Genomic DNA, 27,435 nt, shown 5'->3' on the forward strand with positions numbered 1-27,435 from the left:
TTGATGAAATGCCCATTCATGTTATTTGCCCACCTTTCTGCTGGGTTGTTTATGTTTTTCTTATTGAGTTGTAGGTGTTCTTTATGTACGATGGGTATAAATCCCATTCAACTTATTATATCTGTTGAAAAATCTCCTAATTGGTGGCTTGTCTTTGTAATTTCTTTCTTTTTCTTTCTTTCTTTCTTTTTTTCTTTCTTTCTTTCTTTCTTTTTCTCTTTCTTTCTTTCTCTCTCTCCCCATCCCTCCCTTCCTCCCTCCCTCCCTTCCTCCCTCCCTCCCTCCCTCCCTCCCTCCCTTCCTTCCTTCCTTCCTTCCTTCCTCCCAAGGAACAGAAGGCCTTAATTTAATGTAATCAAAGTCATTGATCTTGGGACGCCTGGGTGGCTCAGTCGGTTAAGCGTCTGCCTTCAGCTCAGGTCATGATCCCTGGGTCCTGGGATCAAGTCCCACATCGGGCTCCTTGCTGAGCAAGGAGCCTGCTTCTCCCTCTGCCTGCCTCTGTCTCTCTCTCTCTCTGATAAATAAATTTAAAAAAAAAATCTTAAAAAAAAAAGTCATCGATCTTTTTCTTTTTCTTTATGGTTAGGGGTTTGTGCTTTGTGGTTTTCTATTCCTCTTTCTTATAGGGCATGACTAAGGAAGGCCCCAGAGGTGTTGCCTACAAATCGACTTTTCTTCATCAGTCCATTAACTTATTCTGAGGATGGTTTTCAAGCTAAAATGTGATTCTTGTCCAGAGCCTGCCCATCTCTGATCAGCATTTTGTCCTGGCCATGAATGCTGATGCTCTTTAGCACAGGAGTGTTGGAGAGAGGAGGATGCCGATGGGGACAAAGCCATTGACAGTCTTTAGGTCAGCGTGGTCTTGGGCAGCTACTCAGCCTCTGCAGTTTTCACCTGCAACTTGGAGTCTGCCAGTAACTCAAGTAGCGCTTCTCATGAGCTCAATCGGAGGGCAGTACTAGGACCCAGCTGTATTGCATAGGGGGAGGCCACTAAATGACCTAGTGGTTTGAAGGTTTTTATTCCCGTGGCTTGCAATTCACACCACTGGAGTAATTCTTTTAGGCTGATGCACTACTCCAGTAGGCCTAGGAAAGTTGAAAAGTGTCTTCAGAGAGGGACAGTATATATAGAGGATCCACTTTGAAGGGGGAGAAGGTGACAAGGACTAATGAGGGGGCTGCACGATTGTGGCAATGTTGGGAAGCACAATCCCAGGTTGGGGGCAGCAGGTTCTGGGGAAGAGGTGACATCTGGGAATAGCATTCCCCCCACTCCCAAATCTGGCTGAATATCCCCTGAGTGGGAAGGAACTGGGCAGGGAGCTGTCCCCGTGTGCTGGTGCTGAACCTGTCGATGAGCTACTCAGTGCTGGGAGAGGGAACCACCATGGTCCCTCGCTCTGGCTTTCACCCTGGTGGCATTTTGTCATCAGACCAAGCTGTTCACATTGTGCAGGCCACTTCAGAGCTGAGTGTGCCCACTTGCTACCCGCCAGCACACCCTGCTGCTCACCCCCTGCTCCCTCTGAACAGAGGACCCAGATGCATCAACACTGTGAAACAGAATGCTGCTAATGTTTGCAAATAATGAAAAGAAGCATCTTTGCTTGGCCTTGAAGCTTCCTACAGGAAAGTCAAGTAGGGTGGGGGTGAGGAGGAGGAAAGAGAAAAGGGACCCAGTGTCTGGGAAGTCAAAGAAGTCTTGGGCAGTTTGTGGATGGTGTGGTCAAGGGCTGTGGGTAGCCATGAGCCAGACCTGTCTAGGGCAGAGCAGCAAGTAAGGGTCTAGGGGCCCTTGTCCCCTAGGTCACGAGAGCCCCCAAGATGAAGTGGGAAGACCCCTGGGGGTGAGGGCTGTCTGGACTACTCATCCCAGGCTCTGCCACACACAAAGTCCCCTGTGAGTGTGGAGCATCCTGTCAGCATTGCTGATCCCTTGACCTGCCTCAAGGCTAGATGAATTCATGTTTATCAAATGGCATTCAGCTTGATTCCTCCCTTCTGGCCGTGTATCTTCTGGGGCCAGAGAGGGGAGAACTTCCTTCCTTTACTGCTGCCTGAGGGAAGGCTTTGCCCATTTGTGACAGCCCAACAACCACACTGAGGGAACCATCTCTCTGTGAGAGAGCAGGTACTCAACAAGTCTCCTTAAGCGATGGGAACTTCACTTCCTCCTCTGGCCACTTCTGGGGCGTGGCACTGAGCCTGTGTTTGTTGAGGCTGCCATTGCTCATAAGGGGGCCTGAGCAGCGAAGATGGGGGTCACTGCACCCACGAGGTCTTGAAGGTGAGGCCCTAGTGTAAAGTACCAAGATCTGAAATACCTCCTGCTGCTTTTCTTTAACTACACACATGTACCCGCGTATACACACATGCGCATCCCTCTGTGTAGGCCCATATCACCACACATAGGCCCACACGCACCCCTGTGCACAGCGTGCAGCACACCGCACATGCATGCACAGGTGTGGGCACACACACACAGTCACACACCCCACAGAGACTCCGTATCTTCCCGCCACCCCATCACTTCATGCCCAGCTCATGTGGGTCTGAAATTCCCAGAAGCAGGGGCTCCGGGGAGAGGTTACCTCATCTCCGATTTGCAGTTTGTTACATGGGCAGGCCCAGGGCTGTGCCCGGACAGCTCTGTCCTGGGACCCCAGTGGGGTGTAGGTGTGGGTGAATGCTCTTGCTCAGACAGGGCAGAGTCGTTGTAAACAGCCCAGACACCTCAGGGAACAGCCTCATGAAGGGGCTTTCTAAATCTGTTATCAGAAACAATTTCAAGACAACTAAAAGAATAAAAACAGAAAAAAAGAGAACCACCTTCCCCAGGAGATGTAATACAGTTATGTCTACAAAATTAACAGCATCAGCTGTGGTTGGAATACATTTCAGGTGGGGATTCTTACCCCTTCCCCGATGCCTCCAGCTGCAGAGCAGCCTTAGAAAATATACCGACATTTGGGCCCCACTCTTGGTGTCTCTATTTCATTGGTCTGGAGTGGGGGCCCAAGTATCAAGTTCTCAAAGATCCCCAGGTGCTCTAATGAGCAGTGAAGGTTGACAAGTGGAAAATTTGGGGCTGTGGCTTTTCTAAGTCTCCCCTGGGATCCCCCACCCCCAGCGTCTGGGCTGCTGTGGGGTTGGGGACATTGGCCTTCATGGCTTGTTCACAAGAGCTGTCCTCTGTGTCCCCAGTACAGGTCCTGAGGGCAGGATTAGGGCCTGGGGTTCAGGCTCAGGTCCCTAGAAGACTAGTAGGAAGCATGTGTGGATTCCTCCCAAGCCCACATTTGCATACCTGAAAGCCCCCACGATACCCTTGGTTGCAGGGGGTAGGCTGAGGAGGTACCCCTTGGAAGTGGCCCAGATAGTGGGGCCTCTCATGCCTCACCCCGGGCATCAGGTGGGAACTTGCTGACCTGGAATACTTTGTTCCATGCCCTTTCTTGGCTGTACTTCTCCCCTGTGACAGATGTAGGCCAGGGCTGTGAGCTCCTCAAGCTCCTTCTGCTGGGACCACCCGAATGCTACCTAAAAAAAGCAGGCCTTTCCTTCCAGCGGAGATATCAACGCAGATGTGTGTCAGTTAGCTAGGGCTGCTGTAACAAAGCACCACACACTGGGTGCTTAGACAACAGAAATGTGTTGTCTCACAATCTGGGGGCCAGAGGTCCAAGATCAAAGTGTCAGCAGGGTTGTGCCTCCTGAGGCTGTGAGGGAGAATCTGTCAGGGACTCTTCCCTGGCTTCTGGTGGTTTCCTGGTGATCTTTGGAGTTCACTGGCTTGTGAAGCGTCATCCCAATCTCTGCCTTTATCTTCACGTGGCCTTCTGTCTGTCTGTGTGTGTGTATATCCAACTCTCCCCCTCCTATGAGAATGCCGGTCATATTGGATCAGGACACATCCTAATGACCTTCTTTCAGTTTGATTACCTCTTTAACGGCTCTGTCTCTAGATAAAGCCACATTCTGAGATACTAGGGGTTAGGACTCCAACATGAATTCTGGGGGGACCCAATGCAACTCATAAAAGATGGTAACCTTCTGAACCTGCCAAGGGGTCACGGGCAGAGATCCCATTGAACACACTCATGGCGTTGCTGTGGGCTCTGCAGGAGGAAGAGAATCATCCGGGAGCCTCACCTCCCAGACTTAGGGAGCTGTTCCATGCGGGCAGCACCAGGTTAACTGGAAGGTAAGTCAATGAGATGTGAAGGCGAGCCCAATTCGGAGTCACAGCATGGCTTCTGTGACACTGGTCTGGCTAAATGACCTGTTCAGGGGAAGGCAGCGGGACAGAGATGCTGCCACTTGGATGTGTGCTGTGATTTGTCACAGATGTTCACGGCAGATGTCTTGGCCACTGACTAAGCAACAAGTCTGGACGGATGAGCCACTTTTCTCTGTTCCTCGTGTTTTGGTGTTTTAATTAACAAACTCACTGGAGTGATGTTTGGGGCAATGCACGGAGTCCACATCTGGCTTTGCGGCAGGATGTTTCCAGGGAGAGAACAATACGCTCAGTGACAGGACTGCAGGGGGGCGGGGCTGCAGGGGGCGTGGGAAGGGGAGGCGGGGCCAGAACCCCTGTGGGCTGCACCCCTACTTGGTCCTGGTGAATGCCCCATCCACAGTGGGCATTTTAAATTAAGCCTTTCTCTTCCTGCCTGGCCAGAATCTGTGGTGCTCATTAATTTTATTTGCATAATTTCAAGCACCATTAATAGTACATGGCATGAGGAAAAATTACTGAGCTCTTCCTCCATCCATGAGTGAAATTGGGTTTAGTAGAAAATTAGTTGACTTAACTGGCAAATGATGAAAGCTTGAGAGGAGAATGTTTAAATAGGAGGACGAGGAGGGAAGACTCTTGGCCATCAGCTCAGGCGACCCGGTAGAAATCGGTCTTCTGGCCTTTTGATTTGATCAATGTTGTTGTTTGTCCCAGGGAAATACTGGGGAGGGTCCCTGGAGACTGAGGGAGGCAGGGACCACATCCCTGTCCTTGCGCGCAGCCCAACCCTCTGAGAGCCAGGTGGGCAGGCCTCACGGTGCCACTGGCTTGGACTGGCTTGGACTGGCCTGAACCAGGGCAAGCTAGCCGGCTCAAAGCAGCCACCGGTGGATGGCAGACGGCGGTGCCATTCTCTGAGACCAGCACCCAGGGAAGACTTGGAATTCGTGTGTTCAGACAGCCGCCGAATTAGCTGGTGAGGGGCCCGCTGCTCAGAATGGAGACAGCACGTTGGCAGGTGGCGTCACTGAACACAAGTGTCATTAATTTGCCAAGCGATGGGAAGGCCTGAGAGCAAAGCCTTAAGGAAGGGCAACAGCGAAAGGCCTCTTGGAGAAAGAGGTGCCAGCAGAGGAGACTGGGGAGTGGCCAGGAGGGCTTGGAGCCAGGGGCACCGATGGAGAAGATGCTTCTAGAAGGAGGGTGTGGCCAGTGATGTCAGTTGCTCACCAGAAGTAAGAAGGGGGCTGAAAATTGCCCAGCAAATTTGGCCACGTGGAAGTCATTGTTGACCCTAGAAAGACCCATCTTGGTTGAGTTGCGGGGACACACGCCAGAGATGGGTGGGCTGTAGGCTGAGGGGAAGGCTGGTGAGTTAGCAGCAAGGGCGATGAGAGGCCTCGGCCTCTTTGGGGAGCCCGGCTGTGAGGGGAGCAGAGCCCCGGAGGCAGGCGATGGCAGAGCGCAGGGAGGGGCGTGAGTTTCCTGGGGCCGCCAAAACGAAGTGCACGAGGTCGGGTGGTTTATTGCCTCAGGGCTGTGGACGCCAGACGCCTGCCTTGCTGCGCGGGTGGGCTGGCTGCTCCGGCTGTGAGGGGACCCTGCGGGCACCAGGCCTCTCCTAGCTTCTGGTGGCCGTGGGTGGCTGCCTCCTGTGCCTTCACACTGCCTGCCCCCTGTGTGTCTGTCTCTGTGTCCAATTCCCCTCTCATAGGGACACCCCCATACTGGATTAGGACCCACCCTAAATGACCTCATCCTAACCTCACCATCTGCAAAGACCTTCTTTCCAAAGGAGGTCACACTCCCAGGTGCTGGGGTTAGGACTTCAACATCTTTGGGGGAACACAGTTCACCCCATAGCAGAAGGTAGGCTTGTTTACCTTTGAAGGTGGGAGAGCGCAGGCATTTTACATGCTCTTGCCAAGGAGCCCGAGAAGGGAGCAGCTGAAGATATGGGGGGGGGGATAGCGGCCCCAGAGGACAGCCCCAGGAGGATGGGGGAGAGAGCCCCATGGGGCGGGGGTGCCCAGTATCTGCAGGGAGTGAGGTGGAGGATGGGGAGCATGAGGACAGTGGACAAGACAGACACACCCCAGGGTTCCACCCAGATTTGTAGTGTGTTATCCCTGGGGGGGAAAAAAAAGATTTGAACCAAATAATGGCAAAATGTTAAGACTTGACACGGCTGGGAAGTGGGAATGCAGGGTATTCATTATATCATTGTATTATTTCCTATAATTTTCTGGATGCTTGAAACATTTTATAACATATAAAGTACATAGATGAGAAAAAGGGAGGGCCAGCCCATCTAGCATGTTTGGCACTTTACAGACTCCTGTAAACATCGGCTGTTTCTCCACATTCCAGCCACACATTCCAACAGTGGCATGAGAGGCAAATGCTTAATTTATGCTAAAAAAACTCTGTTCCCTCTCCTTTGTCCTTTTCCTTCCTTGGATTCCAAGGAGGCATTTTAATCTCCTGTGTAGTGGCATTGGGGTCTGCGCGGCTGAACACCATGGAAGGTGGGGAACCTCTGCTGTGGGGCCCTGAGCCACGCTGGCCCCCGCCCTTCATCCCCTCTCAGAGTCCAGGAGAGGCATGTCCTTGCTAGGGTGCCCCCTCGCCTCCCACTCCTTGCGGCACTGAGCCACAGGGAGTGGGAATCTGTTTCTTACAAGTCTGACCAAGCCTTGACATTGGCCAAAAAACATGACTGCACCGATGCAGTGGCCGAGTCACCTTTCCCAGCTCCGACCTGGTGCCAGAGCTGCCAGAGCCGGGTGTGGGGCATCCCTCCAGCTGCGTCTTATCCGTACCATGGGGTGCAGAGGCTGCGGCCCCTTTTCCCACCAAGACTCCAAGGCTCAAGGTGCCGGATCAGCCCCTGCAGACCCTCCGGTGCCGCCAGACGCTCGTCCTGGAGCCTCCCCACTGAGTGCTCCTGGTCCACACCAGGGCCAGAGGGCTGCAGAGGGAGAGACATTTAAAGGAGACCCGGGGTGGGGAGGGAGGACTGCGGGGAATGAGGTAAGAAATGAGGTGCAGGCTGTCTTCTGAGGCTCTTGAGGGAAGGGTAGCGAGGGGGGATTTGTTTCTGGGAGGAAGCATGAGCCTCTCTTCAAGGCCTGGGGGCTATGGGTTCTCACAGAGGGAGGTGGGGTCCAGTGTTCTCTCCCCACCAAGTACAGAGAAAGGGGAGATCTTGTCAGGCAGCGGCTGGAGAACAGGTAGGTGGACAGTGGGACGGGCTTCCTGGAGCCTGAAGCCCCCCCTAGAATGGGCAAAGCCCCGTTGCTCAGCCCCAGATGGACTGGCCTGGGGTTTGTTTATTCCCGGGGAAGCTGGCAGAAGCATAAGGTGGTACACATGAGCCCCAGGGCTCCTTCCAGCCTTCTCTGAACTCCTAAAGGGGCTTTGGTGAAAGGGCCTTTTCCTGGGAGCCAGACCCATCTTTCCTCAGCTTTCCCCCTGTGGACCCCAGGTCCCCCAAAGTACGCGTCCAGCATCCCAGGGCTGCGTCTCTCCTTCAACCCATGTCTCCCACAGTGGGGAGTGACGAGGCAGCACCTCCAGGCTGGCCTGGGCATCGGGAGCCATCAGCTATCTCGATTATAACCTGCACGGTCCTGCTACCTTTAAGGCATAGCTTAGATGAGAAAAGCTTGCTTTGCGCTCAGCCTTCACTGGACATTCGTTATGTGAATTGGGGCCTGTCTGCAAGGAAGGAGGCAGGGAACAGCCAAAGGGATGTGTTCCTATTCCTCTGACCACATCCTCGTGGCGCTGGGAGCTGGAGGGAGTCTGTGCTTTCATCTAGCTCTCCCGGGAGCCGCGGCCCTATTCTTAGCCCTGAGTTTACATCGTAGGAAGGAATGCTGGGGAAGAAAGTGTCAGCTTTGGACACTGGTCCCGGTGCAGGCTGCGTAGGGTGGGAGGGATGCTGCTCCCTGCATTTCCCTTTTCGAAGCCTCCGGCCCTTGCTTCCTGTTGCCCTTTGACTAAGGCACACATTCTGGCTGCCTGGGTGCTCGAGAGCGAGGGTGCATCCTGGGCAAGAGAAGAAAATACTGCAGGACAATAGAACTCCTTTCTCTTTGGTGATCCTGGCTTCCCTTCCAGAGCGGTTCCTTAGATGGCCGGTTAAGTCTCTGGGGCCCTTTCTTTCTGCCCCCTTTGACCTTGGGCAGAGGCAGTGGCCTGCTCCAGAAACAGGCCACGGGAGAGAGACGGGGGCAATTTCACAGTGCTCAGGAAACGGGTGCTGGATGGGGTCAGAGGGATAACAGGCCAAAAAGTCCTGGGCTGCCCCCGCCAGTATGCTCCCAGCAATGAGATGGGTCTAGAAAAGCAGAAGTTCCCTGCGTGCACTTAGCACCTGGAGCCAAGCATCTCCGAGCACTTTGTGAGAATCCTGTTTAATTAGGTCCTTCCCACACAGAGAAGAGAGGGAGGAAGAGAGAGAATAATTTGTTCCAGAATTTGAACGCTACCTGGAGAGATTATTTCTAGCCACAGACCAAAGGCACAGGAAGAAATAAAACCAGAGAATTTTTAGCCTGGAAGGGACCGTGGAGATCCGTCCGAGCGTCATATTATGGGAGTGGAGGCGGACACCAGAACAATCTAACGTCTGGGCAAGGCCACCCAGCAAGTTTGTGCTGGAGCCCAGGAGTGATTTTCATTGTGCCAGAACTCAGCATTTCAATTCCCAGCTGAGGATTTTTTTTTTTTAAAAAGATTTATTTATTTATCTTAGAGAGAGAGAGCAGGGGGAGGGGCAGAGGGAGAATCTCCAGCAGACTCCCGACTGAGTGCAGAGCCCATTGCAGGGCTCCATCCCATGACCCTGAGATCATGACCTGAGCCGAAATCAAGAGTCGGACATTCAACCCACTGAGCCACCCAGGCGCCCTGAGGATTTTTTTTTTTTTAATTGATCATAGACTGTTGTTTCCCCTGCCTCCTTGTTCCATCTACCCATCCTACCTTTTGATCTTTTAGCAAAGAGTAACTGAGTCTCCCCTTCTTTGGATATGTGCTGTGCGCCTACATTATGGCCTGCTGGGAGTCCAGGGGTGCTAGAGAAGATGGGGACACGGCATATCCTTGTGGGGCTGGGCACAGGCCCCTGCGTGTGAATAGTTTGGCTTTTTAAAACATTTATAGTCAAATACACATAACCAGATTTACTCTCCTGACCATTTTTAAGTGTACGGTTCAGTGGTATTAAGTACCTTCACGAGGTTATGCAACCATCACTCTGCCATCCCTCTCCAGGACGTTCTCATCCTCCCAGACTGGAACTCTGTCCCCATTAAACACTAACTCCCCATTGCTCCCCGCCACAGGGTGGCTCTTACAGGTGGATTAATTTGGGTTGGGTGTGGGGGCCCCATGATAGCCAGGCGAGCTGTAGAAAAGCACGGTTTCTGGAGGTCACCCCTTCCCCCACCCCTTTCGTCCTGAATTCCGGCTCCCATGCAGGGGGCCTGGGGACATTTAGAGATGCATTCCGGCCACCCAGCTTGGCAATTCCATGTCGACTCCCCCGTCCTTCCCAAGCGTGGTGTAGGGTAGTGGGCGGCGCTGGGTGGATGCGTGGGAGGCCCCCGCCCTGGGAGCTGCTGTCTCTCCCTACCAGACTCACCCACCCTGTGGCCCCACGGTGCGCTGGGGCTGGGGAGACACAGCCCTGGGCGAAGAGTCTGAAGGGGAATGAGGAACTTGGCAGTGGAAAGAAGAAACCGGGGGCGCCTGGGTGGCTCAGTCGGTTAGGTGTCTGCCTTCGGCTCAGGTCCTGATCCCAGGGTCCTGGGATCGAGCCCTGCATCGGGCTCCCTGCTCCGCGGGAAGCCTGCTTCTCCCTCTCCCACTCCCCCTACTTGTGTTCCCTCTCTCGCTGTGTCTCTCTCTGTCAAATAAATAAAATCTTTAAAAAAAAAAAAAGAAGAAACCGTCTAGACAGGGGCCTTTCGAGGCGTCAGCGTGGAAGGTAGATGTTTATAGCGGCGGCTCCGTGGGCACCTTTGGCCGAAGGTTGTCTGGACCCGGCGTTTTTCAGCTCATGTCACTGCTCTGACCAACCACTTAGCGTAAAATTGCCTGTAAAAGCGACCTGAAATTACAAGCGATGGAAGCACAGCCCCTTCCCCGTGGCCGCCCCTCTGCGTTGTCCTCCGGGCGGGCTCCGAGGCCCTGTGACCAGAGGGATGAGGCAGCTGCCGACACTTCTCTCCACTGAAGTCGCTTTAAATGGAAAACCCTTGTTTTCTAGGGCTGGGAGCCCCAGGCGGCCCCTCATTAACTCCCCCTGGGAGGGGTACCCGCAGTCTCTGGGCCAGTTTCTGTCTCCTCCTGTCCTTCCTGTGGGATGGCTTTGTAGGGCATGCAGGGCCACTGGTGTCCCTGTCCCGAGGTTTCTAGGAGAGCCCCCTCCACCCCTGCGAAGAGCCAAGAGCCGAGACACCCATCAGCCTTGAGCATCCCCCACCCGCTGTCTCTCTCCGGATATGCTTTCCTTGGCCACATCTTCAGCCTTTAAACCAGTTCTTCCTAAGGGGGTTCACCGGATTCGCTGGTTTGCTCATTCATTCCTGAACACAGCAGGTGCGTGTTGGTCCAGGTCCTGTCCTGGCTCTGGGCTTTCAAAGATGCCCTGGCCCCTGTCCTCATGGGCCCCGGTGGTGAGGAGGTGACTCTGGACGGTGCAGGGGAGGGGTTGTAGCAAGCGGTGGGGGAGCACAGGGGCTGTGCATCTCTCTGCCCAGGGGTCTGAGGAGGGCTTCCTGGAGGAGGAGGAGGCAAGGACCAGGAGGTGAGAAGTCTTCTGGGAGGGATTAGAACCAGGTTTACATTGTGGAAAATCTCTCTAGAAAAGAGACAAGACTGGAGGGGCACAGAGCAGAGAGGATATTATCTCAAGATTCAAGGTGAGAAATGACAGGGCCTTAAGTGGGGGGGGGGTGCGCAGGTGGTGTCTGGGGGTCAGGAAGGAGTGGCCGGGCCCAGAAGTTCAGAAGGCAGAACGTATGACGAGAGGAAATGATAATTAGTGGGACTTTCACTCGCCTCACCTCCTCAGTCGATCCTACCAGGAACCCTGTGACGGAGCCATTTTTATTTGTTGCTGAGAAGAAAGATGAAACTCCAGGAGGTTTATGAGTCCTCCTAACCCCAGGGAACTGGGACTGGAGCCCAATCTCTGCTGGCAGCCGGGGCTCGGATTTCGGGGATGGCACTGAGGTCCTGCCATCCGCCGTCCTACTGTCTGCCACCTGGCCGGCCCGGGGAGGCAGGAGAGCTTAGCGGGCGGCAATGTGGGCTCCGGAGCCCAACTGCCTGGGTTCCAGTCCCAGCTCCACGGCTTCCTGGCTGTGCAATCCTGGGTAAATTGCCAACCCTCCCCGTTTCCTCATCTCTAAAGAGGAGAGCAGGATAAGAATGGGTCTGATCTCATAGGGTCGTTGCCCAGATGAAAGGATTGAATGAATTAATAAACCGAAAGCCTGTAGAATGGTTCCTGTGTTCAACATTTTAGCCCCCAGGATGACGAAGATGATGGCAGGTGCCTTAGAACGTCAGGGCGGAGTCTTCCCCCCAGGGGAGAGCGGCTCATCTGGCCTCTTAGTGGTCCTGGGTTTGGGGCAGAGGCCAGGATGTGGGCAGTAATGGGGCAACGGGAGGAAGCCTGCATGGCTTTGTTGGCACCACACCTGGCCACAGAGGGGCACGTGGCCTGGAAACCAACCAGGAATGTAACGTGGGACAGTAGTCCTGTTGCTGTATAAGTGGTCGCAAGCGGACCCACCCACAGCTGATACTTCCAGGAGTGTTAGTCAATTTTCCCAGGCCCCAGGTCCCTGTGGGAGGGGCAGCCACCGCCTTCCTGGTTTCTGCAGAGAAGTGACAGCGGGATCATCATTTTGTCCTTCTGCCCGTGGCTCTGCATTGAGTGGAGGGAGGTGGGGAAGAGGATTGTCTATTCCTAGAGCTTCTGTGGCCCAGAGCAAAGATGTTGCTTCTTTGTGGGGGCATCTGTCTTATCGGAGGAGTTTGTGGGGGTGAGAGAAAGCCCATGCTTGAAGAGGGATGTAGGGATGTCCTACAGAGTAGAAGGCAGAATCTGCTCCGCACTTAAAAATACCACCAAATATTTCATGAGGTCTCCAGGCTGTGGGAGCCGTTTCCTATGATGGCTCCAGACCCCTGCGGTCTGTGCTCATTCTCATTTGCTTTCTGGGTATTTCCATGGAAGAAGGCTCACGAAGCCTCCCCTGCCTTAGATGTCCTGTTTTTGAGCATCCTGTGTGGTGGTCTGGTTGGACAGAGGGGACGCATGGGAGCTGGACGAGTGGGGGAGGGAGCCCTTGGTCACTGTTCCCTATGTAGATAAGAAATAGGAGACACTGGTTATTAGGTTTTTGCATTTTCCTCTTGGTACTGAGCAGCCAATGTTCTAACCTGGCGGGGGGAGCTGGGTGAGGCTGGGGTGCATTGGCTAGTGGGGAGCAGGCACAGGGACAGCCCCTCCCCTCTTGCTGCCCTTCTCTGCAGGGCACGGCTGACCCCTGATGCCTCCATCCCCATCACATGTCACCCGCAGCCTCCCCTGACATCTTTCCATCATGGCCTTGTCATCTGGTTACCATAAACTTCTGGCGGTGTGCTCGGGGGACAGTGCACGCAGTGCCCCCCTCCCCAGCTTCTGATGGTGACGTGCAGAACATGAGCAAACAGAGCGCAAAGACGTCCAGGCTGGTACTTTTCCACCTGCTTGAACGGGTTCCAGGAGCCTGAGCTGTGACCCAGGGAGCTCATCCATCGTGGCCCTTTGCCGTTGATGAGCCAGTGACCTTGTCAGAGCTCTTCACCTGCCCTGAGTCTGCTCTTCACATGGATCCTGAAGGGGCTCACTGGGAGGTCTTCTGGACCCCTTCCAGCACAGCCGTCTGGACCACGAATCCAAGGGAGACGGGAATTCCGGGGAGGTGGGTGGCTGCTGTGGGGTCCCCAAAGAAAGGGGCGCTTTTCTACTCCCTGCCTGGCTCAGGGGCTCAGGACAGACTTACTGAATGGGCAAGCTAAATGCCTCCTCATCCCCTCAGATGGGTGGGTTGTCAGGCCAAGCCGGGGCTCCTGGATGGTGGGCAGGGGGTCCCAGGCAAAGGAATTTACCCTGGCAGCTGTGACCAGGTCTGCTAGGCTCCAGAGAGTTGACCCAAAGGCTCTGGCACTGGGTCACCAGAGGAAAACCGTTGTGTACATGATCTGGCAGGTAGGCTGACCTTGTGGGGCAGGGCTGGGCATCTCCGTGGGCCACAAGCCAGTCAGCAGAGCAGAATTATGTCTCCTGAGGCAGGGCTTTCTGCTCCAAACACTGAAGCTGCACTAAGGACAATAGCGAGCATTTATGGCAATTTGCAAACGCTAGATAAAGGTGCCCCCTCTGGGTGGACACAGCCCTGCAGGGAACACATTTATGCAAATTAACAAAAGGTGCTCTTTCTACCTGGTGGGTAGCCCAGGCCAGGGGCACGGCTTGGCAAGCTAGCCCAGGCTGGATCTCAGTCCTACTTCCTCTCACTGGAGTCTCTTGTGCAGTGAAAAACCTACACAACTGGACATGGCCACCCCGTTCACTTGCTTTCCAAGTCTGCCAGCGCTCATGTGCCAACCTCCAGTTCCTTTACAGTGCCCCCTCCCCCATGTTTATCCTGGGCTATAAGAACTGAGGGGGCTCCAGGTGCCCCAGATGCAAGGCTGGTTGGGAAGGTGGGTTTCTGCTGCCTGTGGGTCCCTCTTGGGGCTCAGACTCTGAAGGACTCTTCTCTCAGTAACTTAGGGGTGCCGCCAGGCCGGGGGAACTGCCCGCTCACCATGCCCCTGCCTTTCGACCTCATCTACACTGACTACCACGGCCTGCAGCAGATGAAGCAGCACATGGGACTGTCCTTCAAGAAGTACCGGTAAGAGGGTGCAGGCGGGTGGTGCCCCACCCCGTGCCCCAGAGGAGGCCTCCCCTCGCCCCCTGCCGGCTAGTCCCCAGGGTGGGGGAACCGCCTTGTCCCGGGTCCTGTGGTGGGGGGAAGGCTCGCTCTTCCTCTGTTTCCCCCTCCCCCATTACTCTGGGCTCTGCCTCCCGGCTAACTCAGAGTGGGAGTCACTTCAGTGCCTCTCTGCTGCAGGGCAGCCTGGGGTGGGGCTCAGAGGTTATCTGGATCGGGGGGTGCAGGGGAATGGCAGGGGGGAAAGGAATGGGACACTCAACTGGGGTGTGACCTCGGCTTGGGGGGGCCCAGCACCCCTCCTCCTCCCTCCCTCCACCCCACCTCCCTGGGTCTGGAGGAAGGCCAGTGCCATCTCTCCCAGTCTCTGCAGCCAGCAGGATACGGGGTTTAATTTAGCACAGAGAGCCCTGCCATTTATTATATTTGCTCCAGTCCCATTGACTATTCCACATGATTTTATTAGGAAAAAAAAGTGACAGGCGGTGTTATTGCTTTTATTATTAATGCGGGTTCTTCATGCACTCGGTGCCTCCGCCTCCCGCCTCCCGCCCCCTGCCCCTTCTCTGGGGGAATAGTGCCGACCTCAGCAGTCTGTGGACAATTCTGGGTCACCGGGAAGGTTGTGGGGTGAGGAGGAAGCTCCTTGGGGGGCGCTGTCTGAGTCTCCACCGTTTCCTTCAGGTGCCCACGCCCCGGGGGGTGGGACGGTTGGAAGGGGAGGTTTTGAGGCGGCGACAGAGCCTCTGCCCAGCTGGGAGGTGCATCGAAGGTGGCCAAGCTTGCTTTGCAGAAGACACTTCAAAGCACTGCCTTCCCAAAGATGGGCCTGTGGCAGTGGTGGGTCCCCCAGGGCCCCGCCCTTCTGCATCGCAGCCCAGATAGGCCAGTGGCATCTTGGGGGTGTCGGGGGGCTGTGAACACAAATTACTGCTGCTGCCTGCTCAGGAAAGTGCAAATCCTACAGGGGGGAGGGACCCCCACTCCAGGCAGTGCTCCCCCTCCTAGGCTCTCTTGGGGCCCCCATAATAACTAAGTTTCTGAGCGAGTGGCCCATGGTTCAGGCATAGCCACACAACTCCGAGACAGCTGGGCTGTTGTCATCCTCACTTGACAGATGGTGAAGCTGACCCAGAGAGGTTAAGGCCCTTGCCTGTGGTCACACAGCTAGGTAATGTCTGGGCCCCAGCTCTGACCACACATTGCCGTGCCCGGCCAGTGGCTGGTGCCGGCACCCAAGCTGGGGCAACCCAGCCCAGAGAGACACGAGAGGCTGCTGACCCTGGTTCCTTGTACACCCACCCCCGGGGCGGGGAGCAGGTGCCGAATCCGGGTCATTGACACCTTCGGGACAGAACCCGCATACAACCATGAGGAGTACGCCACTCTGCACGGCTACCGGACCAACTGGGGCTACTGGAACCTCAACCCCAAGCAGTTCATGACCATGTTCCGTGAGTGTCCCAGCCACAGGACACGGGTGGGGTAAGGGGCAGATGGGGCCTCCTCATGGTTCACAGGGGTGCACGCAAGGAGGCAGGGTCTCGTCCCTCCCTGGCTTTCCTTTCCGGGCTGGTGTGGGAGTGGGGCAGGCCCATGCACCTGCCCACTCCAGGAAAACCTGGTTTGCCCTTTGAGAATGTATGAGCCAGAGAGGAAGTCTCTTGTGGTGTCTGGGGAGCAGACTGGGTGGGGCTTCCAGCCTGGCTTAGGAGAAATGTGGCGACCTTTCCAACATGGAGGACATGGCCTTTGCCTCCAGCATCACACGCCGCTCTCAGAGAGCTGCTGAGCGCACATTCCAGAACAAAGAGGATTCAGTGATCTTGTAGAAAGAGAGGCCAGAAGTACACTGGAGAACTTTAGGGGGTGACAAAGGGGCAGGACGGGCAGGCTCTTCTCAGTGGAGGGAACAGATGAAGTGAAGACAGATGTGGAAAGAACTGGAAGGTTCTGGATATGCACAAGCTCCAGTAGGCTCCAACACTGGGGATAATGGGAAGTGAGGCTGGGGGCTGGAGCCCCTGTGGGAACCTTCTGACGATGGGCGTCAGGCAAGGAATGCCATTTAGAGCTGAGCTTTAGCTATTTTTAATGAGACTCTAAAATATATATATTCACTGACTTGCCCCCTTACGTGCAGTGTGCTGAAAATAATTTGATCCTTTCTTGACAACTAAGGGGCAATTCTCGCTCTCTCTGTGGAGCAAGAGCCTGCCCTTTGGGGACGGCAGAGGTGTGCGGAGCCAGGTGCCCTTGCCCCTTCGCCTGTCACTGTTTGATGTGGTGCTTTCTCTCCTCGTTGGGAGGCTATCAGCTGTCACATCTAATTGTCGTCAGTGTATCTGCCTCCAGCAGCGTCTCGCACATCTGATTTGTGGCTCTTTGAAGGCTCTGGGTCAGAAAGCCAGATAAGCACCTTTTGTTAGGATGTATCTAAACTAAGAGCCAACTGAGCAGGGTTCCGAGGAACTTGCTCAGAAGTAAAGTATCTGGTCTTTATTTAGCCTGTCAAATTAGTGCACCTCTTTGGTCCTTTTTTGTCTTACTCTCCAGGTTCTAGGAAGTATTAGAGGCAGATGCAATTTCTAGACACATAAGTAATGGCTTGATTGGATTCCAGAAGGTTGGGGAGGTAGGCAGGTTCTTGGGAGCTCAGAGGAGGGAACTGAGGCCCAGAGGACTGAGTTCACATGGCTCTCTGGGACCGGACTGTGGAGGGAAGGAGGTGGGGGTTGTGGTGGGGATGCCCCAGGCTGCGGAAGCAGCATCCATGGTAACAGAGAGCAGAGGTGGGCACAGAGCTTGGGCAGTTAGCTCACTTGCAAGGGAAGCATCAAGCTCTGAGGCTGGCAGGAGGGACATGGAGGATCTGGGGCCGGCGGTGGCACCTGTTGCTGAATTTATGCCAAATACCGTAATTCAAGAATCACTGTAGATTCCTGAGCCTGGGAATGTCATGGAGAAAAAGGTGTTTTGTTTGTTTGTTTGTTTTTTAAGATTTTATTTATCTATTTGAGAGGCGGGGGGAGGAGCAGAGAGAGAGGGACAAAGAGACTCCATGCTGAGCGTGGAACCTGACGTGGGACTCGATCTCATGACCCCGAGATCACAACCTGAGCCGAAATCAAGAGTTGGATGCCCAACCGACTGAGCCACGCAGGCACCCCAAGAGAAAGGTTTTTGAGGCACATTATTCTGGGAGATTGCAGATGGCCAAAGGGGCAGTGGTAGAGGAGGGAGAAGCAGGAGAGGGGGTAAGAGGCTTCTGCAATAATCTACACGGAGAAAATGAGCCTTACATGGGGTAGGGCCCACTGGATGTGGAGTTTCAAACCTGGCAAACTCCTACTCATCCTCTAAAACCCCAACCCAAATATCTCCTTTATTTACTGCCACTTTCACCGATTCCCTCATCTGCTGTTGCTCCTTCATCTCTATTTTTATACCTTTTAAATCCAATTCTATAAAAGTGTACGTTGAAGTATATTAGAGTTATGTGCTTATACATTTATTCCTCCCTGATAGATTATGAACCACTCAAAAGGGGGCCACTGATTGATTTATCCTTATCTCCCTGGAGCCTATCAAGGTCCTCAGAAAGTGTTAATTGATTGAATAAATTAAAGAAACTGAGAACAAAAAAGGAAGAGAGAGGCTTGCCAGTTTTAATGATATATCAAGTCCAGGAAGGAATTCATGAGCAGACCTATTTCCCCATCTAGCCAGGTGGTTTCCCCAGTGAGCTAAGTGGGAGGGTGGCTGCCTCTTCCAGCCTCACTTTTGCCCAGAGAGCTGGGAGCTCTTTCCTTGATGGTCCCTGTTATTTTAATTGATTGGATATTTCCCTGTCCCACACCCACTAGTTTAGTTAGCTGGACAGAGTTGGTAGAATGAGGGATTCTTCACCTCGGTGAATAGGGAGGCCTTGCCAAGCGGGAGCCAGCAGGGAGGGAGGGAAGGGGGCTGGGCAGGCAAACAGGTGAGGGAGGGTCGGGTCTGCCCTCCTGGGGCCACTCCCCAGCCTGGGCAGAGCCTCCTGAAACAGGAGAGCTGCCCACACCCTGACAATCAGAAGTAACTCCAGGTCTCCAGGCCCTTCTTATGCTCCTGAAGCTCTAGAAGAATGATCATTTTGTTTTGCGGTCAGCAAAGGCCCATCCTTACAGTTGGTCTTTCAGACCCAAGAATCCGTGACCTTCCTGGGGCACTTGGGCAGGAAACCTTCATTTCTCCTACGATGTTCCAGATATTGATGATGACTTTTTGTGGGTGGAAATACTATGTTAAATCTATGCATTTGATTGAGGTATATACATCTCAAATTCAGAAATGCTAAAATGTGAAAACATGCATCTGAAATAAGGGATTGGGTATTTGGCATCAGGGCTGTTCTGGGAAATCAAGGATATGTGGCCTCTGCCAGCCTACTCAGCACAGCCTCCCCGACCCAGGAGGGCAGAGTAGATTTCACTGGGTTCAACACTCTCTTCAAGGTCCTGTACACAGATGGGAGGGACCCTGTGCCTTGCAAACCTACGGCAGGTGTATGGTGGCAGACAGAGCTAATTAGCATGGCTGAGGAATAGGAGGACGAGCTAAGACACATTCCCTGCTCCCTGTGCGCTGGGTTCTGGGGACAGTTGAGTAGGTCTTGCCAGTTTTAACAATAGGCCAAGTCCAGGAAGGAATTCATGAGCAGACCTGCTTCCCCATCTAGCCAGTGTGAGCTGTACTGTAGCAGAGACAGAACCACAGGGGTGGAGCCACAGAGGGAGGGCACCAGACCCCATGCAGAGAATTTTCTCATCCAAGGAAAGGGAGGAGAGCACTCCAGGCAGAGGGAACAGTAGGGGCAAAAACCTGGAGGCAGGAAAGGAAGGATGTGTCCACGCATTCATGAGCCGGTGCGCCAGGCTCTCCCAGGTGCTGGGGACACAGAAGTGAGCGAATCAGAGGCCCTGCCCTCATGGGGCTTATATTCTGACACCAATAAACGATCAATTAGATATGTAATATCATGTCTGGTCAGTGAGTGCAGGTAAGGGGCAGAGAGTGACCAGGGCCAGGGAGGACCTCTTGGCAGGACCCTGGAAGCAAAGCGTGTCCGCAGAGGGAGTGTCCCAGCAGGGTCTCAGGAGGGAGTAAGAGAAGCTGTCAAGGGGGCAGTGGGGGCAGATCCTGTAGACTGTTGTAGGGACCTTGGTTTTGGGGGCCACTGCAGGCTTTTGTGCAGAGGAATCTGGTCTGACCTAATTTTAAAGGATTGCTTAGGAGAAAAGGCAAGGCCAAGAGAATGGCAGAAATGGGGGCAGGCAGCAAGTCACAGGGGCCCAGGACAGAGAGGGTGGTCCCCGGGCTGGGGCCGCCGTGATGGAGGAAATCCCACCGGGGTAACAGGCTCTGCTGATGGGTGTTGGCGGTGAGAGAAAGGGGAGGAGCTAAAGCCTTGGGCCAGAGCCAACTGGGGAGGGAGGACTCTGACCAGGGAGGGAGGACTCTGACCGGAGCAGGGTCCTGACTGTGCCTGTTTGCAAACAAGTAAGGGGACCAGGCCTTCCCTCTGCTCCAGGCTTTGTGGCAGTCTTTGGGAGAAGGAGACGCCCGGGGCTGGGACACTGATGGGTTCTCTTCCCCCTCCTCCACCAGCCCCCTGTCCCCATCCCTGTCAAACGGGGCCCCCTCCGAGGGGGCCAGTCCAGGTAGACCCGGGGTGCAGTGCGGGCTGGGTAGCAGCCCCCGTCCTGACCCTGTGGTCTCGCTGTAGCTCACACCCCGGACAACTCCTTCATGGGTTTCGTGTCCGAGGAGCTCAACGAGACGGAGAAGCAGCTCATCAAAGGCAGCAAGGCCAATAACATGGCCGTGGTGTACGGCAAGGAAGCGAGTATCTGGAAGGTAAGCACAGCCTCCTGGGGACTCCCACCTCTAGGATTTGGCTCTGTCCACCACCCCTGGCTCCGGATGCTGAAATGTCCCCCAATGATGAGTCAGAAAAGAGAGGTCCCTAACTGTCACTGAAAATACCCAGCCTGGGGGCTGCTCACCTGCCCCTGCAGCGCCCCACTCTGCAACAAACCCAGATGTCCTTTATCAAGGACTGTGACCTAACCCGCCACCCTCCCTAGGACCGCATCGATAAACACTGTGAGCCTGGCAAGGGGGCTTAGGCTAGACTTGGGGCCTCTGAGTCATGGGAGGCAGTGCAGAAGGCAGGAGAGGCTAAGGATTAGAACCCCATCCTCAGGGCGGGGTCCCTGGAGAAGTGATCCCCGTGTGGGAGGTTGTGTGCTCACTGCTCACTGACCTGTTCTCTCTCCTCTTTTCTCTGTGCCCTCCTGGCAATGAGGCAGCTCCAGGTAGGGTGCCTGCTCACCGTGCGCTCCGCCTGCTCCCCTCTGCTCTCAGTAGGGTGTCCCCGGGGATGCTCTCGAGTCCCTTGACCCCACAGGGTGCAGGGGGAGGGATGGGAGGTCATTCTCATGTGATGCGAAAGGAGCAGGCTGCCATGGGAGCCCAGGGTGCTGGGGAAGGGGGTGGCATGGAGTGCGTCTGCTTTTACCAGAAAACACTGCTAAGGAACTGCCCCAAGAGAATGAGAGGTTATGAAGTCTGGGAAGAGAAAGGCTTTCTCTCTAGCTCAGGCGCCTCTGTGATAGCCGGGAGCAACGCTGTTCTGCAAGAGACCTCAGAGAAAGTGCTTCCAAAAAAAGACATCTTCGCTCTGGTCTTTGCGACTGGAGGAAGTCGGAGGTGGCCAGATGAAGAGGCTGAGGGGTGCATCCTGGGACCGATGCAGCCCAGAGCCAGAAGTGGAAGGGGCTGGATGATGGAGGTCCTCATGGGGGCAGCAGCTGGGATCCGGGCGAGCGTTTGGGTGAATTTTGTGCCAAGGAGGCTTGTCTTGTTCTGGGTCCCCAGAAAGCAGGCCTTGAGGCTCAGGCCTGGGTGCTATTTTATGAGAGCGTGTGGCCCAGGGGGCAGGAATGGGGGATGGGAGAGAGGCAGACTCACCCTTGCCACTGGAGGAAACAGGCCAGACATCAGAAGGGCCATCTGAGGGGGATTTGGGGTGCTTTTTGTTCGGCAGGTGAAACTAGCTCAGAGCTCTGGGTTTTTTCTCCTCAGCTTTACTGAGGTATAGTTGACAGGGGAAAATGATGTATTCTTAAGGTGGACGGCATGATGGTTCAATATACATATATATTGTGAACTGAGCACCATGATCAAGCTGCTTAACACAGCATCACTTCACATAGTCATCTGTGTGTTTCTGCGTGCGTGCGCGTGCATGCGTGTGTGTGGTGAGACCACTGAAGATCTGTTATTCTCTTGGCAAATTACAAGTGTACAATACAGTACCATTAACCACAATCACCATGCTGCTCATTAGATCCCTGAACTTACTCTTCATACAACTGAAAGTTTGTCCCTTTGACCAACCTCTCCCCATTTTCACACCCCGAGCCCCTGGTGACCACCGTTCTACTCTGTTTCTATGAGTTCCACTCTTTTAGTTTCCACATATAAGTGGGATCGTGTCGTATTTGTCTTTTTCTAACTTAGTCTCAGTTAGCCTTTTAAAATGAAATAGAGTATCAGAAGATATATCAGAAGACCTTATATGTATTAAGAATAAATATTGTTTTTAAGATTTTATTTTTCTTATGTAATCTCTATACCCAACATGAAGTGCGAACTCACAACCCTGAGATTGAGAGTTGCACACTCCACGAACTGAGCCAGCCAGGAGCCCCGAGAATAAATATTGTTTTGTGAAACTTAAAGTTCAGATATATGCATGTATGCACAGACACATGCCTATGTGGGTATATACACGCATACACATGCCTACACACATACATACATATGTGTGTATGGGTAAAAAAAGGTTGCCGAACAGTATATATAACATGAACCCATTTGTGCATGTGTTTTAAGGAAAATGTAAATACGATTTGAATGCATAAAAGGTCTGAGAAGGTACACAAGAAACTGTCCACAACAGTGGCCTCCAGTGATGGGATAAGGAAGCTGATGTTGATAGGGGCGTGGAGGCATTCTTTCCACACTTTACTTTCTCGGTTTGATTTTTCTTCTGTGAGCCTATTTATTAGTTTTACACTATGTAGTCCTTTTACATTTAGTGTGATATCTGATGTATTTGGCTTGGAATCTGCCATTTCACTAGCTGATCTCTATTTCTTTTTCTTGCCTGTTCCATGTTCTGTTCCCTCTTATGCCTTCTTTCACACTGATCTGTACTTTGAAATTCACCCCCTGATAGCTGACTCATTATACTGCCTCCTAGTCTTGTAGTGGCCGCAATAAAGATGGCACCATGCATCCTTGACTTATCAAAGTTTCATATAAATCAATACCTTTCGCTTTTATTGGACAATAAAAGAACCTTAAAATGCTTTAATTACCTCCCCCCAGCTTGTGTACTCTCATTTTATTTTGATTTCCTGAGAATGCCCTTACTTCACCCTTATTCTTAGTGGATATTTTGCTGTGTAGAGAATTCTAACTTGGCTGTTACTTTCTTTCAGTGTTCTGAAAAGACTCTATTGTCTTCTGGCTTCTGGGAGCCTTGTTGTTCCTTTAAAGATAATTTGTCTTCTTTCTCTGCTCACTTTTAAGACCTCTGTGTGTTTAGTTTTGAGTAGACTTACTATGATGTGCCTCTGAGTGGTTTTCTCTGGACTTATCCTACATGGTGTTTGTAGATCTTTTTGAATCTGTGGTTTGATCTGTCATTAGTCTTAGAAAATTTTCAGTTAGTATCTCTCTAAGTATTGCTTCTGCTCCAGTCTCTCTCCTGTGCTTCTCAGACTCTATTTCTGCATACATTAGACTCCAACATATCCCCTTGTCTCTTACATTCTTTTCTGTGATTTCCACCCTTCCTCTGTGCTTCAGTCTGGATGTTTTCTTTTGTTCTTTCACTAAACGAATTCTCTCTTCAGCTGGGTCCAATCTGCTGTGAAACCTGTCCATTCAGTTCTTAATTTCAGCCACTAGAGTTCTTACTTCGAGCACTTCCATTTGGTTTCAAACCTTATCTTCTATTTCCTTGACTACATTCAGCAGATTTATCTTGAAGTCTGTATCTGGTAATTCCATCTTCTAGATCTCCTACGGGTCTGTTTTTATTGTCTGTGTCTCTTGGGTGTTTTTTTTTTTTTAAGATTTATTTATTTATTAGAGAGAGAGAGTGTGCGAGCAAGCTCGGTGAAGAGCAGAGAGAGAGGAAGAGAGAATCCACAAGCAGAGTCCCTGCTGAGTGCGGAGCCTGACATAGGGCTCAATCTCCCGACCCCGAGATCATGACCTGAGCAGAAACCAAGAGTCAGCTACTCAACCAACTGAGCCATCCAGGTGCCCCTTTGTCTCTTGGGTTTTAATCATATTGTCGTGTACCTGATTTTTCTAAAAATCATGGTGTTTAAATTTTTTCTTTAAAAATCTATTTTTAACAGGCTTTACTGGGGTATAATTGACATGCAGTATACTACACATGTTTCAAATATATAATTTATACGTTCTGACATATATATCTACCTGTGAAGCCATCTCCACAGTCAGGATGATGCATCCACCGTGCCCAGGTTCCCTTCTTCCCACCTCTCTCCTCCTCCCTGCCAGACAGCCCATGATCTGCTTTCTGTCACCACAGATTAGTCTTCATTTTCTATAATTTTATATAAATGGACTCATGGTATATACTTATTTTTTTTGTCTGGATTTTCTCAGAGTATAATTATTTCAAGATTCCTCCATGTCATTGCACGTATCAGTTGTTGATTCCTTTTTATGGCTGAATAGTTACTCCATTGCATGGAATTCCATTGTATTCCACCACACCTTTTTTATCTGTTCACCTGTTAGTGGACATTGGGGTTGTTACCAGTATTTGGCCATTACAAATAAAGCTGTTATGAACATTCATGTACAAACATTTGTACAGACATATGCTTTCATTTCTCTTGGGTAAATACTTAGGCATGGAATGGCTGGATCATATGGTAGAACTAGGTTTAACATTTTAGGAAAAGTGGTCGTACTATTTTACGATTCTACCAGCGATGTATGAGAGTTCCAGTTCCATTACAAAGTCATCAATACTTGCATGGTCCGTCTTTTCGACTTGAGCCATCCTGCAAATGTGCAATGGTATCTTAGGGTTTCAACTTGTAGTTCCCTATGACTAATGATGGCAAAGATATTTTTGTGTGCTTATTTGTCTTCTCAATATCTTTTTTGGGGTAAAGTGTCTTTTCGAAATGTTTGCCCATTTAAAGAATTGGGTTGTTTGTTTTCTTATTATTGAGTTGTTAGAGTTTTGTACACATTCTGAATATCAGCCTTATATCAAATATATGCTTGGCAAATATTTTCTCTGTGGCTTGTCTTTCTCTCAGTAGCATTGTTCAAAGAGCAAAGTTCTTCATTTTAATGAAGTCCGGTGTTTTATGGATTATGCTTCTGGTGTTGTATCTAAGAAATCTTTGCCTGACCCAAGGTCACTAAGGATTTTTCTCCTGTGCTTTCTTCTGTAAGTTTTATAGTATTACATTTAAATCTATGGTCCATTTTGAATTAACTTTTATATATGATATGAAGTACAGATTGAAGTTGTAATTCTTTCCCTTTCTTGCATGTGAATATGCAACGTTCCGTGGCTGTCTGTTGAAAAAACTATCCTTTCTCCACCGAAATGTCTTTGCACCTTTGTCAAAAATCAATTGACCATGCGTGTGTGGGTCTATTTCTGGACTCTGTTCTATTGCATTGTTCTTTCTGGATGCCACTAGCACACCGCCTTGATTACTGTAGTTTTACCATAAGTCTTGAAATCAGGTAATATAAATCTGTCTGCTTTCTTCTTTTTCAAAGTTGTTTCTTCTAAGCCTGCTGGGATTTTGATTGGGATTTCATTGTTTTTTGTTTTGTTTTGGAGTTCTGGAAAATGAATATAAAAAATTGTAAAAATAGTTTGGGGATGATGCCCTCTTCTTCCAGAGAGGATTTTACTTTTACTCTTAGCTTGTGGTTGGGGCTCCAGCAATCTTGGATTACCTTAATCAATGATAAGATTTGAGACCATTTAAGATGGATTCAGCCCCTGGGGCGACTGAGTAGCTCCATCAGTCAAGCATCTGTCTCTTGGTTTTGGCTCAGGTCCTGTTCTCAGGGTCCTGGGATCCAGCCCCATGTCAGGCTCTGTGCTCAGTGCAGAGACTGCTTGAGATTCTCTCTCCCTCTGCCCCTCCTGCTTGTGCTCTCACTCACTCTCTCTCTAAAATAAATAGATAAAACTTAAAAAAAAGACACCCCCTCCCACACACACAAAAACACAGACTCAGCCTCTGCAGGGGCTTCTCTAGGTCTGGCCCACCCTTTTTCTTCCAGCGTGTAATTCCTCAGAGTTCTAACCCCCAGTGTGGAGTTTCTATCAGGGTCCCCCCTTGGCAGACCCTGAACTCTCACTTGTCCTCTGGCTGTACAAGGCGACCAGAAGCTCTGCTCAGGTTCCTTGATGCTTACCCTGGAATCGGCAGGTGCCCCCGGGGGGGACACTGACCCCAGCACTGGCCTCCACGATCTCCTTCCCTTCTTCCAGATCTTGGCCTTCTAATTCTGCATGCTTTGTTAGATTTTCACTACCTTCACAGAAATTTTTATATTTCCCTGTCTTTCCTGGTTGTTCTCAGAGGCAGGGCTGATGTGCATTACCCAGGAGACTGTTACCCAAAGAGGAAGGCCTCCTTAGGAAAAGTTATACCGTTGGAGTTTCAAAATGTGAATTATTAATTATTTTGATGTCCATTGATAATATTCTTCAAGAGCTGTGGTTTACAGACTGAACCTGGGCCAAAGCTCCTTGTTGTCCGACCTCATGGCTAGCCAGCAGGACGTGGAGAACCTGGCTTCTTTTCTTCTGACCTGTTAGCCTGCTGGGGACTAGCCCTCCCTGAAAAAAACCGCTCCCTGCCCCAGCCTTCTCTGTGATCTTGAAGTTTCTTTCTTGTCAGCGTATCCCTTCCTCTCTCCTGTGAGTCTCAAAAGCCCCCAAGAAGTAGAACCCAGTGGCAGACCCCATGCTTACCCCTAATGAGGTCCTACACTGACCACAGCTCCTGGCTCAGGGCTCTGGCCATGGGGTCAGATGGGTGCCCAGGGGCAGAGCTGTTATCTATTCATCTATGCTCTGTCTCCCATTGTCCCCTTCCCCTGAGGCTGGGCCTGTTTCCAGCTCCCTTGGGCTGGGCAGAAAGCAGAGCCTGGATGTGGGACTGGAGTCTGGAGGGGCTGAGCCTTTGCTAGTTTGGGGGTTTTCGCTCACAGGTGTCCTCCTTAAAGACAAGGGCTCTGTCTTGTCCCAGCTGGGCTCCCAGCAGTGAGCTCAGTGCCAACACACAGCAAGTGCTCAATAAAAATGTGCTACATGGATGGAGGGAAGGGGAGAGAGAGAGAGAAGGGATGAGTGGCTAGATGGAAGGAGGGGATGAATGGACAGATGGATGGAGGGGTGGACACACACATGTATGGAAGGATGGAGGGATGGATGGATGGATGGATGGATGGATGGATGGATGGATGGATGGATGGATGGATGAGATGATCTTGGCCCCCCAGCTCCTCAGGTGGCCTTGGAGATCACCAGCGGTTCAGGGAGGCGGAGCAACTTCATTTGGGTGCATTTAAATGTGGGAATGGGGATAGGCATTCTTTGCAAAGAAAACAGTTCCATGGCTAAAAATAGTCTAGTCCAACCTCTGCAAGTCACAGATGAAGAAAATGAGGACCAGAGAGGGGAGGGGCCTTGCCCAGGGTCACACAGCTGGTTGAAGGCCAACCTAAGGCCGGCCCCACATTTTCTGACTTCCAGACCAGGGGTGTTTCCACGGACAGCTCTGCCTTCCACAGTTGGGGCGAGGCTCCCATCTGCACCCCTCCTCTTCCAGGGGAAGGAGAAGTTCCTGGGCGTCCTGAACAAGTACATGGAGATCCACGGCACTGTGTACTATGAGAGCCGGCGGCCCCCTGAAGTCCCAGCCTTCGTGAAGAACCACGGCCTCTTGCCACAGCCCGAGTTCCAGCAGCTGCTACGCAAGGCCAAAGTGAGCCCCACGCCCTCACCGTCCTCACCCCAGTTTGGCCACAGATG

The 27,435-nt window shown here is 52.2% G+C and overlaps 1 protein-coding gene across 1 annotated transcript in view; it reads left to right on the plus strand.

Moving 5' to 3' along the window:
* MGAT5B (alpha-1,6-mannosylglycoprotein 6-beta-N-acetylglucosaminyltransferase B) overlaps positions 1 to 27,435 on the plus strand; it is a 69,170-nt gene that overhangs the window by 32,400 nt on the left and 9,335 nt on the right. Inside the window, exons 9-12 of the mRNA XM_045888002.2 lie at positions 14,091 to 14,222; positions 15,582 to 15,715; positions 20,029 to 20,159; positions 27,233 to 27,388. Of these exons, the coding sequence (XP_045743958.1) occupies positions 14,091 to 14,222; positions 15,582 to 15,715; positions 20,029 to 20,159; positions 27,233 to 27,388 (553 nt within the window). The remainder of the gene's footprint in view (positions 1 to 14,090; positions 14,223 to 15,581; positions 15,716 to 20,028; positions 20,160 to 27,232; positions 27,389 to 27,435) is intronic.

This window comes from Mirounga angustirostris, unplaced genomic scaffold, assembly GCF_029215605.1.
Source record: "Mirounga angustirostris isolate CCGP_5_RB_7025 unplaced genomic scaffold, mMirAng1.0.hap1 SCAF_17, whole genome shotgun sequence".
NCBI lineage: Eukaryota > Metazoa > Chordata > Mammalia > Carnivora > Phocidae > Mirounga > Mirounga angustirostris.